This window comes from Vombatus ursinus, unplaced genomic scaffold (genome assembly GCF_900497805.2).
Source record: "Vombatus ursinus unplaced genomic scaffold, bare-nosed wombat genome assembly UNPS02014945.1, whole genome shotgun sequence".
Classification (NCBI taxonomy): Eukaryota; Metazoa; Chordata; class Mammalia; order Diprotodontia; family Vombatidae; genus Vombatus; species Vombatus ursinus.
This window is the reverse complement of record NW_020954723.1, coordinates 29,725,631-29,738,042: the sequence shown is the minus strand read 5'-3', so window position 1 is coordinate 29,738,042 and position 12,412 is coordinate 29,725,631. Positions and strand designations below refer to the sequence as shown.

The following is a 12,412-nucleotide window of genomic DNA, read 5'->3' as shown; positions in this document are numbered from 1 at the left end:
TCTAGGCTGTCTTGGGCTGGAAATTTGTTTCACTCTGTCTTTTTGTGGGTTTTGCTGCTTTAGAATTCGTCTAGAGCCATTTTTTATAGGTATTTGGAGGGGTTTGGGGGGAGAGTTCAAACAAGTCACTGCTTTCCCTCTGCCATCTCCTGGCTACTATCAATACCATCTCCTGATCCCTTTTATCGGGAAAGAAGGGTCTCTTAAAATAATCTTAAGGAAAGAGTTCTTAATCTTTGGTTATCATATAACACTTTGGCAACCAGTATGGTGAAACCCATGGATCCCTTTTCAAAATAATGCTTTTAAATGAATAAAATTAAAAAAAAAAATAGAATTACAAAAGAAACCAATGGTATTACAATACAGCCATCAACATATTTTTAAAAATAAATTCATGGATTCCAGATTAAGAACCCCTCCTTTAAGACAACAGTTATTGGTACTCTTCTCTCCTACTTCTGACCATCAGTAATGGTGCTTGAGCAAGTGATAAAGCAGAGAGCACATTAGCAGCCTGTGGTTACCTTTATTCTACCTGGTGATCTGTATTTGCTGTCAGAAAAGATCCCAACCAAAAACTGTTAAATATTAATGTAACTAATCTGGGAAGGAAAGGGCAGGAATATGGATAAAATATTTGTACTTTCCATTTGCTTGTATGAGTTGTAAGGGAGTTTTTCTTTTTTTGGTGTAATTTGGGAAATGATTCTAAGCCTCCCTGCACAAAGGTGGCTTTTGTGTGGTTCTTTCCTTGCTGGTATCAGCCTGGAATTACTCTCCCATGCCTGTTTGACCAGAGCCTTTTCTAGGCTGCACCCATGGGAGAAAGATAAATTGAAAAAGTCTGAGGAAACTCAAATAACTCAAATGGTGAGTGATAGTCCTCTGTTTAAGTAAAAGTTTCTCAGTATATCTTTTATACTTTAAAGTCCTTTAAATATCAAGAATACATTAATTATTGATATTCTTTCTTTATAATTTTTTATAATAAGGGAGGAATTTTTACATTATTGCATCTAATCACTCTTGTCACTTAGCGTCATTTGAGTGACCACTACCTGCAAAGCATTTTTCTAGGTTCTGTAGATAGGAGAGGGGGGGAAGAAATCTTAGACATCAAGGATACGGAACCAACACAAGTGAAATAAAAAAACTTAACTTGGTATTAATGTAAATCCATAGATTTAGAAATTTGAACTGCTTCATTTACATTACTATATAGGAAACATTATTGAATACTAACTGTGGGCAGAATATTGTGCTAGGCACTGGAGAGAAGATACAAAGTTTAGATACTCCATGGCCTCTACTTTGAAGGAATTTAATCTAGTAAATTTATAGTCAATTACCAATTGTTTAACCTTTCAGCACCTCAGTTTCTATATCTAAGTGAAAGAAATAATCTCTTCCCTAAGATAATATATATAAAGCACTTTGGACCCCTTAGAAAAAACAAGTTCAAGTTATTATTTTCCAGGCAGTTTGAAGCACCAAAAATATGATCATTACTGCCTTTATACATACATATATACATACATACATACATGCATACATACATATATACACATTATATATATTTTGTTAAAGTGATATATTTAACCTTAATTACTGTGCTTTGAAAGCATTTGTTAGGATTGCTAGTGATTTTTCTGGCCAACAGCTTTAACAACAGGTTCTAATAGTTTCATTCTGTAAGGCACCAAGCTTTTTTCATGGTTGTCTCCCATTTTGAGTCAGGTATGTCTTTCTGGCTCTGGCTGTTGATGGTGACTAAACTTTCTTTGTTATTTTCCTTTTCCTGTTATTTCATATACCTTCTGATGGAAAGTTCAGCTTAATGAGAATCACAGACTCAGAAAATTTGGGAGGTGAGAGGGATCTCAGCAGCCATTTAGGCCAACTCATCCTCAAAGAGATGCCCACCAGAACATAACTGCTAAGTGGTTGTCCACCCTCTACTTAAGTAGACCTTCAAAGAGGAATCCACCAACACTTAAGATAAGACATTCCACCTCTGGACAGATCTGATTGGGAGGAAGTTTTTCCTGACATTAAACCTAAATTAGCCATTTTGTTTCTTCCACTCCTTGCTCCTGGTTCTGCCAGAAGAACAAACAGAATAAGCCTAATCTCTGCTCCAAATGATATCCCTTAAAATCCTTGAATGCCACTCTCATGCCCTCTCAGAGTCTTCTTTTCTCCAAGTTAAAGCTGCCTAGTTCCTTTAGCCAGTCGTCATATGCCATGAGCTCAAAACGACTTACCATGCTGGTTGCCTTCCTCTGGACAGTCTCCAGTTTATCAGTGTCCTTCTTAACCATGGTGCCCAGAACTGAACATGACATTTTCTATGAGGTCTGACAAGGCAGAGTACAAGGGGATTATCACCTCCTCGTTGGAAGCACTTCCTTCCTAATGCAGCCCAGGATTGCATTAGCTTTTTTTTTCTTTCTGACTATCGCATTATGTTGCTGATTTGTACTGGACTGCAGTCCACTAAAACCTCCAGGTCCTTTTCAGAATAACTGCTAGCCATCCAGCCCTCCACTGTCCTATGTTTGTGGAGTTTAGGTTTTTTTGGTCACCAAGTGTTAAGAATTTAATCTTATTAGATTCAGCTCAGTGCTCTAAGAACCTGTGAGGATCCTTTTGTATCCTGACAGTCTTCCATTATATTAGTGTCCCTCCTAGCTATGCTTTTATATAATCCATTAATAAAAATGTTAGCATGGGGCCAAGTACAGCTACTTGGGATATTCTGCTAGAGACCCTTTGTCACATTGATACCAGAGCATTAATAATTATTTTTTGAGTCTAGTCATCCAGCCAATTCTAAATCCATCTGATTATATTATCATCTAATCCATGTTTCTCCATTATGTTCTTCAAATTGGCAAGGATGACAAAAGATGGTAATGGTATTAGAGGGATTGTAGAAACACTGATGCATTGTGGGTGGAACTGTGAATTGGTCTGACCAGTCTGGAAAGCAATTAGGAATTATGTGAAGAAAGGACCCAGAGATTCCACTGCTAGGCAAACAACCTGAGGATAAAATTCAAAACCCTCTGGCATTTAATATTCTTCACAACCCCAAGGAAGTAAAAAGAAAGTGAAAAGTGGTGAAAAGCAAGTTCCCATATGTACTAAAATAATTGGGCAACTTTTTTGGTGGTAGCAAATAACTAGAAACAAAGTACATGCCCATCAGTTAGTGAATGGATAAATAAGTTGTGGTACGTGAATGTAAGCATAATGTTATTGTGCTCTAAGAAATTATGAATGCGATGAATACTGAAAGGCATGAGAAGATTTATATGAACCGATGGGATGTGTAGTAAGCAGGACCAGGAAAATAATGCTCACGATGACCTCAGCAATGTAAACGGAAAGAACAACAAAGCAATTGAAACTGGGAGCATCAAATCATAATGACCAATCTTGTCCTCAGAGAAGAGATGGCAGGAAAAGATACTTCTCTCTCCTTTGTTGAGGTGGGAAATGCAGACCGTAACGTCAGACTTTTTTGATTTGCTGATTTGTGTGGCTGAACTTTCTGCCCCTTCAAAAAATTCTTTATTATAAGGAATGGCTCTTCAGGATGGGGTGGAAGGAAGGTTTCAGTAGGAAGTCTTGGTGAGGTTGAAAACAGAAGATCAACAAAAAAATTATTTTAAAAAGAATTATGAGTAATCATATCAGTGTTTTCCAGGTGTGCAAGTAGCATGGAAGCTTTACATACTATTAATTACCAGCAACCTTCCTTTCCTAAATGACAACTGCGTAAATATGAGATAACTCACCAGGTTTAATGGTTTATTTCTCAGGGATTCTTAAAATACTTCCACTCTGTTTCTAAAATGTTGAAGACAGGAATGATTAACATTTCAATCCTTGTGTTCATAGGGATCGTAACATTTAGAATCATCATTTTGAAAGAGACTTTAGAGCTCTTCTGGTCCAAACCCCTTGCTCTTACACCTGAGGAAACCGAAGCCCAGAGAAGTTGTGCCCAAGGCATTAAGTTAATTAATAGCAGAGCCTGATGCTCAATGCTGCACTTTTCCCACCATGCCTCCCAGGGTAGCCAGATTTACTTAGCTTCTAGGGGCCAGTTTTATTGATGATGTCAGGAAGTCTCATAAAGTCAGCAGAACAATTTAGAGCTTTTGCTGTTGTCTTTTGCATTTTCCCCCTATCTGATACATCTCAGGTAGTTATTTTGAAAATCAGATATAGCACATACATGTAGTTCTATTTAATAGAACTACTGTACTAGTGACAGCTTGGTATGGAAGGGAGACGAGCCTAAACAGAGCACAGCCCAAGCACATGCATCAGAGAAAGTCATGTTTGGGGGAAAGGTCTTATTTATGTAACTTAGCTGGATACTAATCCATCCCCTTTGCGCAATAAAATAACCTACTTGAAATAAATAAATAAATACAGAAATAAATATCTTTTAATTTTTTTTCTGGCTTTTTATTTACGATGTTCTGTATACAATGGTAATTATGTTGTTATGTAGCAGTTACCATTGGGTAGAACTGAAGCAATAAATCATAGTTAACTATAAACAGTACTCATAGGTATTTGCTCGGGGTTGTTTTTTGTTTTGTTTTGTTTTGTTTTTTTGGTGGGGGAGCCCTTACTGAGTTTCTTCTCTCATTCTTATAGTTGATCTCACCAAAGAATCATGACAGTTCCTGTTTCCTCAGATCACCAGGCAACCATCTTCCCTTGTTTATCTGTGATATAAGAACATGAAATTCCTCTCCATGTAGGGATTCAATAAGTGTGCCTGAAATAATTTCCTCTTGAACTGTCAGTGTGAATCAGTGGCATTATAGTTATCCACCATGTGTAACAACAGATCTATCTCCCAGTCAGGCAAGACAAAGCAGTGATGGAATTATTATCATTAGTGAAACAATGCTTTATGGCTTTCTCTTTGCACACCTTGTCACATTTGATCTTGACGATGACCCTGTACAAACTGTGTAATCCTGGAGAACGGTGGTACTTGCTGTTTCATCATCTTCTGGTCAGGTACCTTATTACATGCCGATGGGCAGCTACAACACGAGTTCTAGGACAGCCATCTGTCAAGGAGTCAGGCACCGGAGAAAGAAACTGTGGAATCTTCAGGCTGGGAAGGGCCTTAGAAAGTATTTGTCCGTCATTTGTTACAAGCGATTGCTCTTTGGGTAGGGGAGAGGGGGAAAGGATATATTTGGAAATGAAATTGGCTTAAAAATAAGAATGAAAAAATGAGGCCAATCCCGACCCAGGTGGGGAGACTGAAACCCAGAGAGGTTAAGAGGGATGTTGAAAGAACTGAGGATATTTACTGTAGAGGAGATAATACTTAGGGCGATATGATGGTTATCTTAAAATATTTGAAATGCTATCATCTTGAAGAGGTATTTAGTTTATTCTATGTAGCTCCACAGAACAAAACTTGGCAAGTTGTGGGTAAGTAGATTTCAGTTCAAGATAAGAAAGATCTTTTACTGTCCCAGAATGGAATGCATTGTCTCATGAGGTAGTGAGTTCTCCAGTATCAGAAGTGTTCTAGCACAGGCTGGATACCAACTCTCAAGGATGTTGTAGAGGGGTGAGGAAATGGACAAGAGGGCCTCTAAAGTCCTTTTTTACCTCTGAAGAGAATCTCATTAAATAAAAGCTAGTATTTATATTTAGCTTAATACATGTGTATATGTATTTATATAATAGCTTTAAGATTTGAAAAGCACATTACAAATATCTCATTTTTATCTTCAAAACAACCTGGGAGGTAGGTGCTATTATTATCCTCATTCTGCAAAAGAGGAAATTGAGGCAGAGGTTAAGTGACTTGCCCAGAATCACACAGCGAAGACCAGAGCTCTATTCATTATGTGATTTCTAACTTACTCAGAGTTACAGAGCTGGGACTAAACTCAGATTTTTTGGTAACATTAATTCTCTTCTCCTACTTCTCAGTGGGTCCACTTGTACCCACTGTCAAATACCTTATCCTATTTCTGTTCCATTTTTTCTTCCTCTTACTTCATTCTACCATGAAAACTAAAGAGGCAAGTTATGGACAGGTAGATGATCAATCATGCTTGGTTCAGAAGGAAGAAAGGAGAAGGGAAGAAACATCATACTTTTTTTTCCTTCACCTCAAGCCCTGTGCTGGTCAGCCACTTAGAACAAAGAAAAAGATAGGGTGGTTCAAACTCTAATATGGATTAGGTCCAGATGTAAAAAATGCTAAAAATTTTTGTTATTCTGCTGGAACACTGTCATATCTTTCCATGTAGAACAAGCATCCCTGACTTAACGTACTAACTGACCTATTGCTGGTTAATTGAAAGCCACATGGTGGCTGCTTTTGTTTCTTGAGACAACATTGACCTTTAACATATATGAGAAACTTACCTTTGAAAACTGTTGTGGAAGAAAAACTCTATGTGTTAGCTAAACAACCATTTCTGCTTGAAGGAGAGGTCCAGAGGGCCCAAGTTTCCCTAGGTAATTGGAGTTCTCCATGACCCAAGCAATTTCCACTTAAATTTGTAGAAATTCTAAAACAAAAGAATCCTACAGCAAACTAAAACCAAGGTACAAGGTTTAAGCTTAGTGTTTTGTTTTGTTTTTTAGTTTACCAGAAAATAATAATATTAAGTTAGCTTGCTTTTTAATTACTCTCCTTTCAATTTTGTCAAAGGTGAGCCCTCTTAATTGTGTTAAATAAAAACATTTCTATCTTCAGTTTGGTCACCATAAACAAGACTAAGTCTCTGAGTTTTAGGGAATCACGAAGTCTTCCTGAAATTGACTTAGTCATCTATTCATGTAAGAGTGATTAGGTCTGATTCAAGTGAGACCAAGGGCATGGAACCTGTCATAGTATTATTTCTTAATAGTTTATAATACCACAGGAGCCTTAGTAGTCTATGCTTCTAGTTCATTGAGTTCCTGAACTAATATGCATATTCTGATTTTTGTTTTCTTGCAGAAAATAAAAGATTCGACCTTTGATGACTGGAAGAACGTCCGAGGACCTCGACCATGGGAAGATCCCGACCTTCTCCAAGGACGAGACCCACAAACTCTTAAGTCCAAGAAAGCCTGAGTGTGCTGACTCAGGTTGCTCTTTTTTGAATCAAAATGTCATTACCTGGCTATCCTTGCTTGCTCCTATGTCTAAGGAAGCAAGTATTACATGCCGGAATAAGCCAACACATGGATAGTTGAAAGGCAAACATGTCTAAAAAAAAATCAAATAGTAGAGCTCTTTGTACTTTCCATCTGACCGATTTGCAAATGGAAGTAATTGCACTGAATGGGCACTTTTCAATAAAAATAAGTCTACTTCATTGAGAAGAATGTGGACTTTTTGGCTCTTTCTCCTTTTTTCCCCTTACGAGTTGCTGGGACAATATTTTGACACCTCAGATTGCTTCATAATGAGAATATTCTGGGTACTAACAGAAACTACAGAAACCAGGAAGACACAACTAATCTGTATTCTGAAAACTTTTTTTTTTAAAGTTTTTGCTTTCTTTTTAGAGCTTGACTTATTTATCAATTACAGCAATGTCAGTAAGTGATTATTTAATGGCAATCATTTAAATGCCATCAATCTCTGTGAGTACTTGATCTACAGACTATTTCAGGCTACACATTTCTCTGTAGAGCTTCTTAGTTTAATATTTAGAACTAAGAAGCAACTTTAGAAAAGCTTTAAAGTCATTAGCAAATCTCTCTAAGCTTTTTGCTAATAGGGATGAAATGAGCATCCACAGAAATTTAAATATGGGTATTTGGTTTTAAGATGTATTTAAGATCTATTGCCTCTGGAATCAAATATGAAGTCCTCTTTTTGGCATTCAATGTCAAGTCAACAAGCATTTGTTAAGTGCCTACCATGTGCCAGGCTCTATACTAAGCTTGGGAATACAAAGAAAGGCAACAAACAGTCTCTGCTCTGAAGGATCTCACAGTCTAATGGAGAAGACAACATGCTAAAAAATACACAAACAAGATGCATGTGGGATACATTGGTCATAATCTCAGAGGGAATTGTCAGAGGGAGGACTGGGAAAGTCTTCTTGTAGAAGATAAGGCTTTAGCTGACACTTGAAGGAAGGCAGAAGGTGGCGATGTGGAAGGAGAGAGTTCCAGGCATGGAGAACAGCCAATGAACATGCCACAAGATGTCATGTGTGAGGCACAGCGAGGAGGCCTGTGTCACTGGATCATAGGGTACATGAGGGGGGTCAGGTATAAGAAGCCTGGAAAGGTAGAAAGGAGCCAGGTTAGGAAGGCTTTAAAAAACCAGACAGAGGTAATAGAGAGCCATAGGAATTTATTGGATGACACAAGGTGGTTAGACTTGGGTTTTGGGAAGATCAGTTTGACAGCTGAGTGGCTGGATTGGAGTGGGAATAAACTTGAGGCAAGGAGACCAACCAGCAGGCTATTGCAGGAGTCTCAGCATGGGGGGATGATTACCTGCACCAAGATGGTGGCAGTGTCAGAGTTGGGAAGCGGGATATGCAAGACTTGGCAACTGAGTAGCCACTAGTGTGAGAAATGAGAAAGGTTTATATCCTATATGACTGTGACGATTGTTGGTGTCTTCAGTAGTCATGGGGAAGTTTGGAAGGGGGAAGTTTTTTTTGGGAAAAGATAATTAGTTCAATCTTGGACCTGTTGAGTTTAAGATGTCTATAGTATATCCAGTTCAAGATGTTTAATAGACAGTTGGAGAGGAGAGAATGGAATTCAAGATAGAGATTAGACAAATAGAGAGTGAGACAGAGCTGAGAATTATCTACATAGAGATGGTAATTGTGAGAGCAGATGAAAATAGCATAGAGGGAGAAGAGAACCCAGCCTGAGCCTTGTGGGGCACCCAGAGTTGTTTTTTGTTTTGCTTTGTTTTTGAGTACTTTCTTTTAATAGGGAGAGAGAGGGACTTTTCAGAGCTAATCACTTAGTACTAGAGATTGTACAGAGCTCAAGGCTTCCCAGATGTAGGAGCACCTTCACAGTTAATTAGGCATGACTTTGATGAAGATCCAGCAAAGGAAATGAGGATTGGTCAGACAGGTAGGAGCATAGCAGAGAGAAAGAGAGAGACAGAGAGAGAGACAGAGAGAGAGAGAGAGCAGCATCACAAAAATCTAGAGAGAAGAGAATATCAAGGAGAAGAGGTTGATCAACATTGTTAAAGCTACAAAAAAGGTCAAGAAGGATGAAGATTGAGAAAAATGGTGAGTTCAGAAGCCAGACTGCAGAGAATTAAGGAGAGAATGACAGGAAGACAAGTAGGGGCACCATTTATGGGTGGCTTTCTCGAAGGAGTTTAGTCATGAAAGGGAGCAGAGTTATTAGACAATAGCTAGCAGGGGTGGATGGATCAAGTGAGTTTTGGGTTTTTTGTTTTTGTTTGTGAGGATGAGAGAGACATGGGCATTTTTTGTAGGTAGTAGGAAAGTAGCCATTAGCTTGGGAAAGACTGAGTATAAGCGAGAGGGACTTCACAACCAGGCTCTAGGTTTATTACACATTACTTCCTCCTTCCGATAATCTAGTTCAAGCCAAAGCATTCTTCTCTCTTTTTCACAAGATTCCATCTCCTGCCTTCATTATTCAGTTCAACAAATATTAAACCTGTTTATCCAAAGCACTGTGGTTAAACCTTCGATTTAGGATATGAAAGTCTTTTATACTTCTGTGTGAATTTCAGATGGCCTATATCTTCCTCAGGGCTTTTTGTGTTTTTTGAAAACACGTGCTTATATAAATATATCTCTTAATTGTTGGAAAGGGCGGAAGTTATTTTGATACTTAAAAGAATTAGAAAACTGTCACTGTATTCCTAATAAGTTCCTGTTACTCTCTTTGTTCTTATCAAGAACTGAGATCAGCTACAAGGCAACTGATTTCTTAAAGGTTGCCTGCCCTGAAATGCTTTGATTTCCTAGTAGTAGTGATCAGGGTCCCTGGGAGGAGTTGGGGAGAATAGGCCCTCATTGGGGTAGACCTTCATGGTGAGGGCCAACGGTGGTTCAATGCAACATGTATATATTAAAAGGCTTATATTAAGTTCAACATACATATGTTAAAGGTATACACATATTAAAGTACTGTGTGGAAGTTACTGGGCTAGGAACTGGAGATTCAGAGGCAAAAATGAAAAACATTACCCGCTAGGAACTTATATTCTATTTGACTAAAAGTAGGCATGGCTTCTGTTACTCAAACTGCTCCTCTTTTTTCCTTCTTCAAGCACTGGATATGAATATTATTATTACATGAAAATAGGTCATCTCTTTCTCTCTATATCATAGCCATAAATTCACATTGTAAGATGTAGCTGCACCCCCACTGTAGTCTTACCTGCAGCAAACATAACCTCCAAGGTATAAGATGATTTTTTTCACTTTACTAGGAACTTCACTAGATTTCCAGCTTCCTACTCGTTACATAATTAAAGGAGACTGAATTACGTACTAGTAATGTTTACCCTCTGATGGTGTGTTTGTAGACCGATTTAACCATTGGGTTACAGCATAGGGCCCCAGTTATTGTGAATTATTCATAAATCCATTCCATCTTTCAACTTTGCAGAAAGGTAGTCTCTTCTACAGGTTCTACTCCTCCTGAGGGAGGAGATAGTCTCTGCCTCCAGGCACCGTCTTTTAGAAAGGGAGTTATACTCTGCCCAGGCAACCAAGTTTATACCCCTAGGGTATGTCTAGATCTTTGGAGCCTTTTAACTACTGGTTCCAGCTCAGACTGACAAATCCAGGTCTATAAAGTAAAGAAATAGCTTCCTTTCCAGCTTCTAGGCTGCTGGGTCGCTGAGTTCAGGCCTAGAGCAAATGTTTATTTTAGACAACTTCCAAGGAAATTTCCTTCATAGAGCAAACAGTGCCTGTCCGTACTGTCCTCTTTAAAGCCTCTTTCAGTTCCTTTCCAAAGCTAAGAAATGATCAAACCTTTGACAGTAAAATAATGAAATAATGCTCCCTCACTGTTTGCCCCTCCCCTTAATGTACACTTTCTTTTTCTTTTAAATTATAAATAGACTTGAATCCAGGTAGAGCCGTCTAAGGGATGAAGAATGAAAGGACACTTGAGGATTTAAAGGAGACATAGGTTTAGAACTGGTAAGAACTTTAGAGATCATCTAGGGGTGGTACAGTGGATGGAGCGCCAGGCCTGAAGTCAGAAGGACCTGAGTTCAAATCTGGCCTGAGACACTTACTAGCTGTGTGGCCCTGGGCAAGTCACTTAATCTTGTTTACCTCAGTTTCCTCATCTGTCAAATGAGAGGAGAAGGAAATGGCAAACCACCCCAGTATCTTTGCCAAGAAAGTCCCAAATGGGGTCACGAAGAGTTGGACACGACTGAACGACATGTCCAGCCCCCTCCCTTTACTGATGAAGAATCTGAGCTCTGGGACCAAATGACTCAGTCAATCAATGCGTATGTATTAAAGGCCTACTGTGTGTCAGGCACTCTGATAGGTGTTGGAAATACAAGTACAAAGAATGAATCAACCCCTACTCCAAAGGAGCTTACATTCTAATGGGACAGACAAGTACATATATAAATATATATAGCATAAATTGAAGATGAATAAATACAAATTTATTTATTTATTTTTGGCAATTGGGGTTAAGTGACTTGCCCAGGGTCACACAGCTAGCGTCACGTGTTTGGTCTGAGGTCGGATTTGAACTCAGGTCCTCCTGATTTCAGGGCTGGTGCTCTATCCACTACGCCACCTAGCTGCCCCTAAATACAAATATATACAAAGTAATTGAATATAAGGGAATTTGGAAGGAACGACACTAGCAGTTGGGGGGTGGGAGGAATTGAGAAAGACCACTAAAAGATGGTGTTTGAGTTGCCCCTTAAAGGAAGAGAGACACTCTCTAAGGAAGAGGGTAAGGAAGGTGTGCATTCCAAGCACGTGGAATCACATCTGTGATTTGCCAGTGAAAAGTCACAGAGATGGAAGATGCCCTGTGAGAGGAACTATGGAAGGCCAATTTGGCTGGACTGCATAATACCAGAGGGGGAGTAATGTCCAGTGAGGCTGGAAGGATTGTTTGGGGCCAGGTTGTGTAGGGCTTTAAAAGTTAAACAGAAGAATTTATATTTTATCATAGGGGCAATTGGAAGCCACTAGACATAATTGAGTAAATGTCACAGGATAAGATATAAGCTTAAGAGAAAATTATTTGGTGATTTGATTATAGTTCTCAAAGCAAGAGTTAGAAAGCTGATGGGGGATGGTGGTACATAGGTGGTGGCAGAGCAGAAAGAGATTAGGGTGAAGAAGTATGGTTGGATGGGTCTGGAATTAGATAAAATGAGCTGTCATCTGTCAAGACGAGA

General features: G+C 38.8%; 1 protein-coding gene across 1 annotated transcript in view; it reads left to right on the top strand.

Annotated features, from left to right (window-relative positions):
• Positions 1 to 7,380, top strand: part of LOC114030001 (cytochrome c oxidase assembly protein COX16 homolog, mitochondrial-like) — a 125,131-nt gene extending 117,751 nt beyond the window's left edge. Inside the window, exon 4 of the mRNA XM_027844659.1 lies at positions 7,010 to 7,380. Coding sequence (XP_027700460.1) covers positions 7,010 to 7,126 — 117 coding nt within the window. The 3' untranslated portion in view covers positions 7,127 to 7,380. The remainder of the gene's footprint in view (positions 1 to 7,009) is intronic.
• The last annotated feature ends 5,032 nt before the right edge of the window (positions 7,381 to 12,412 follow it).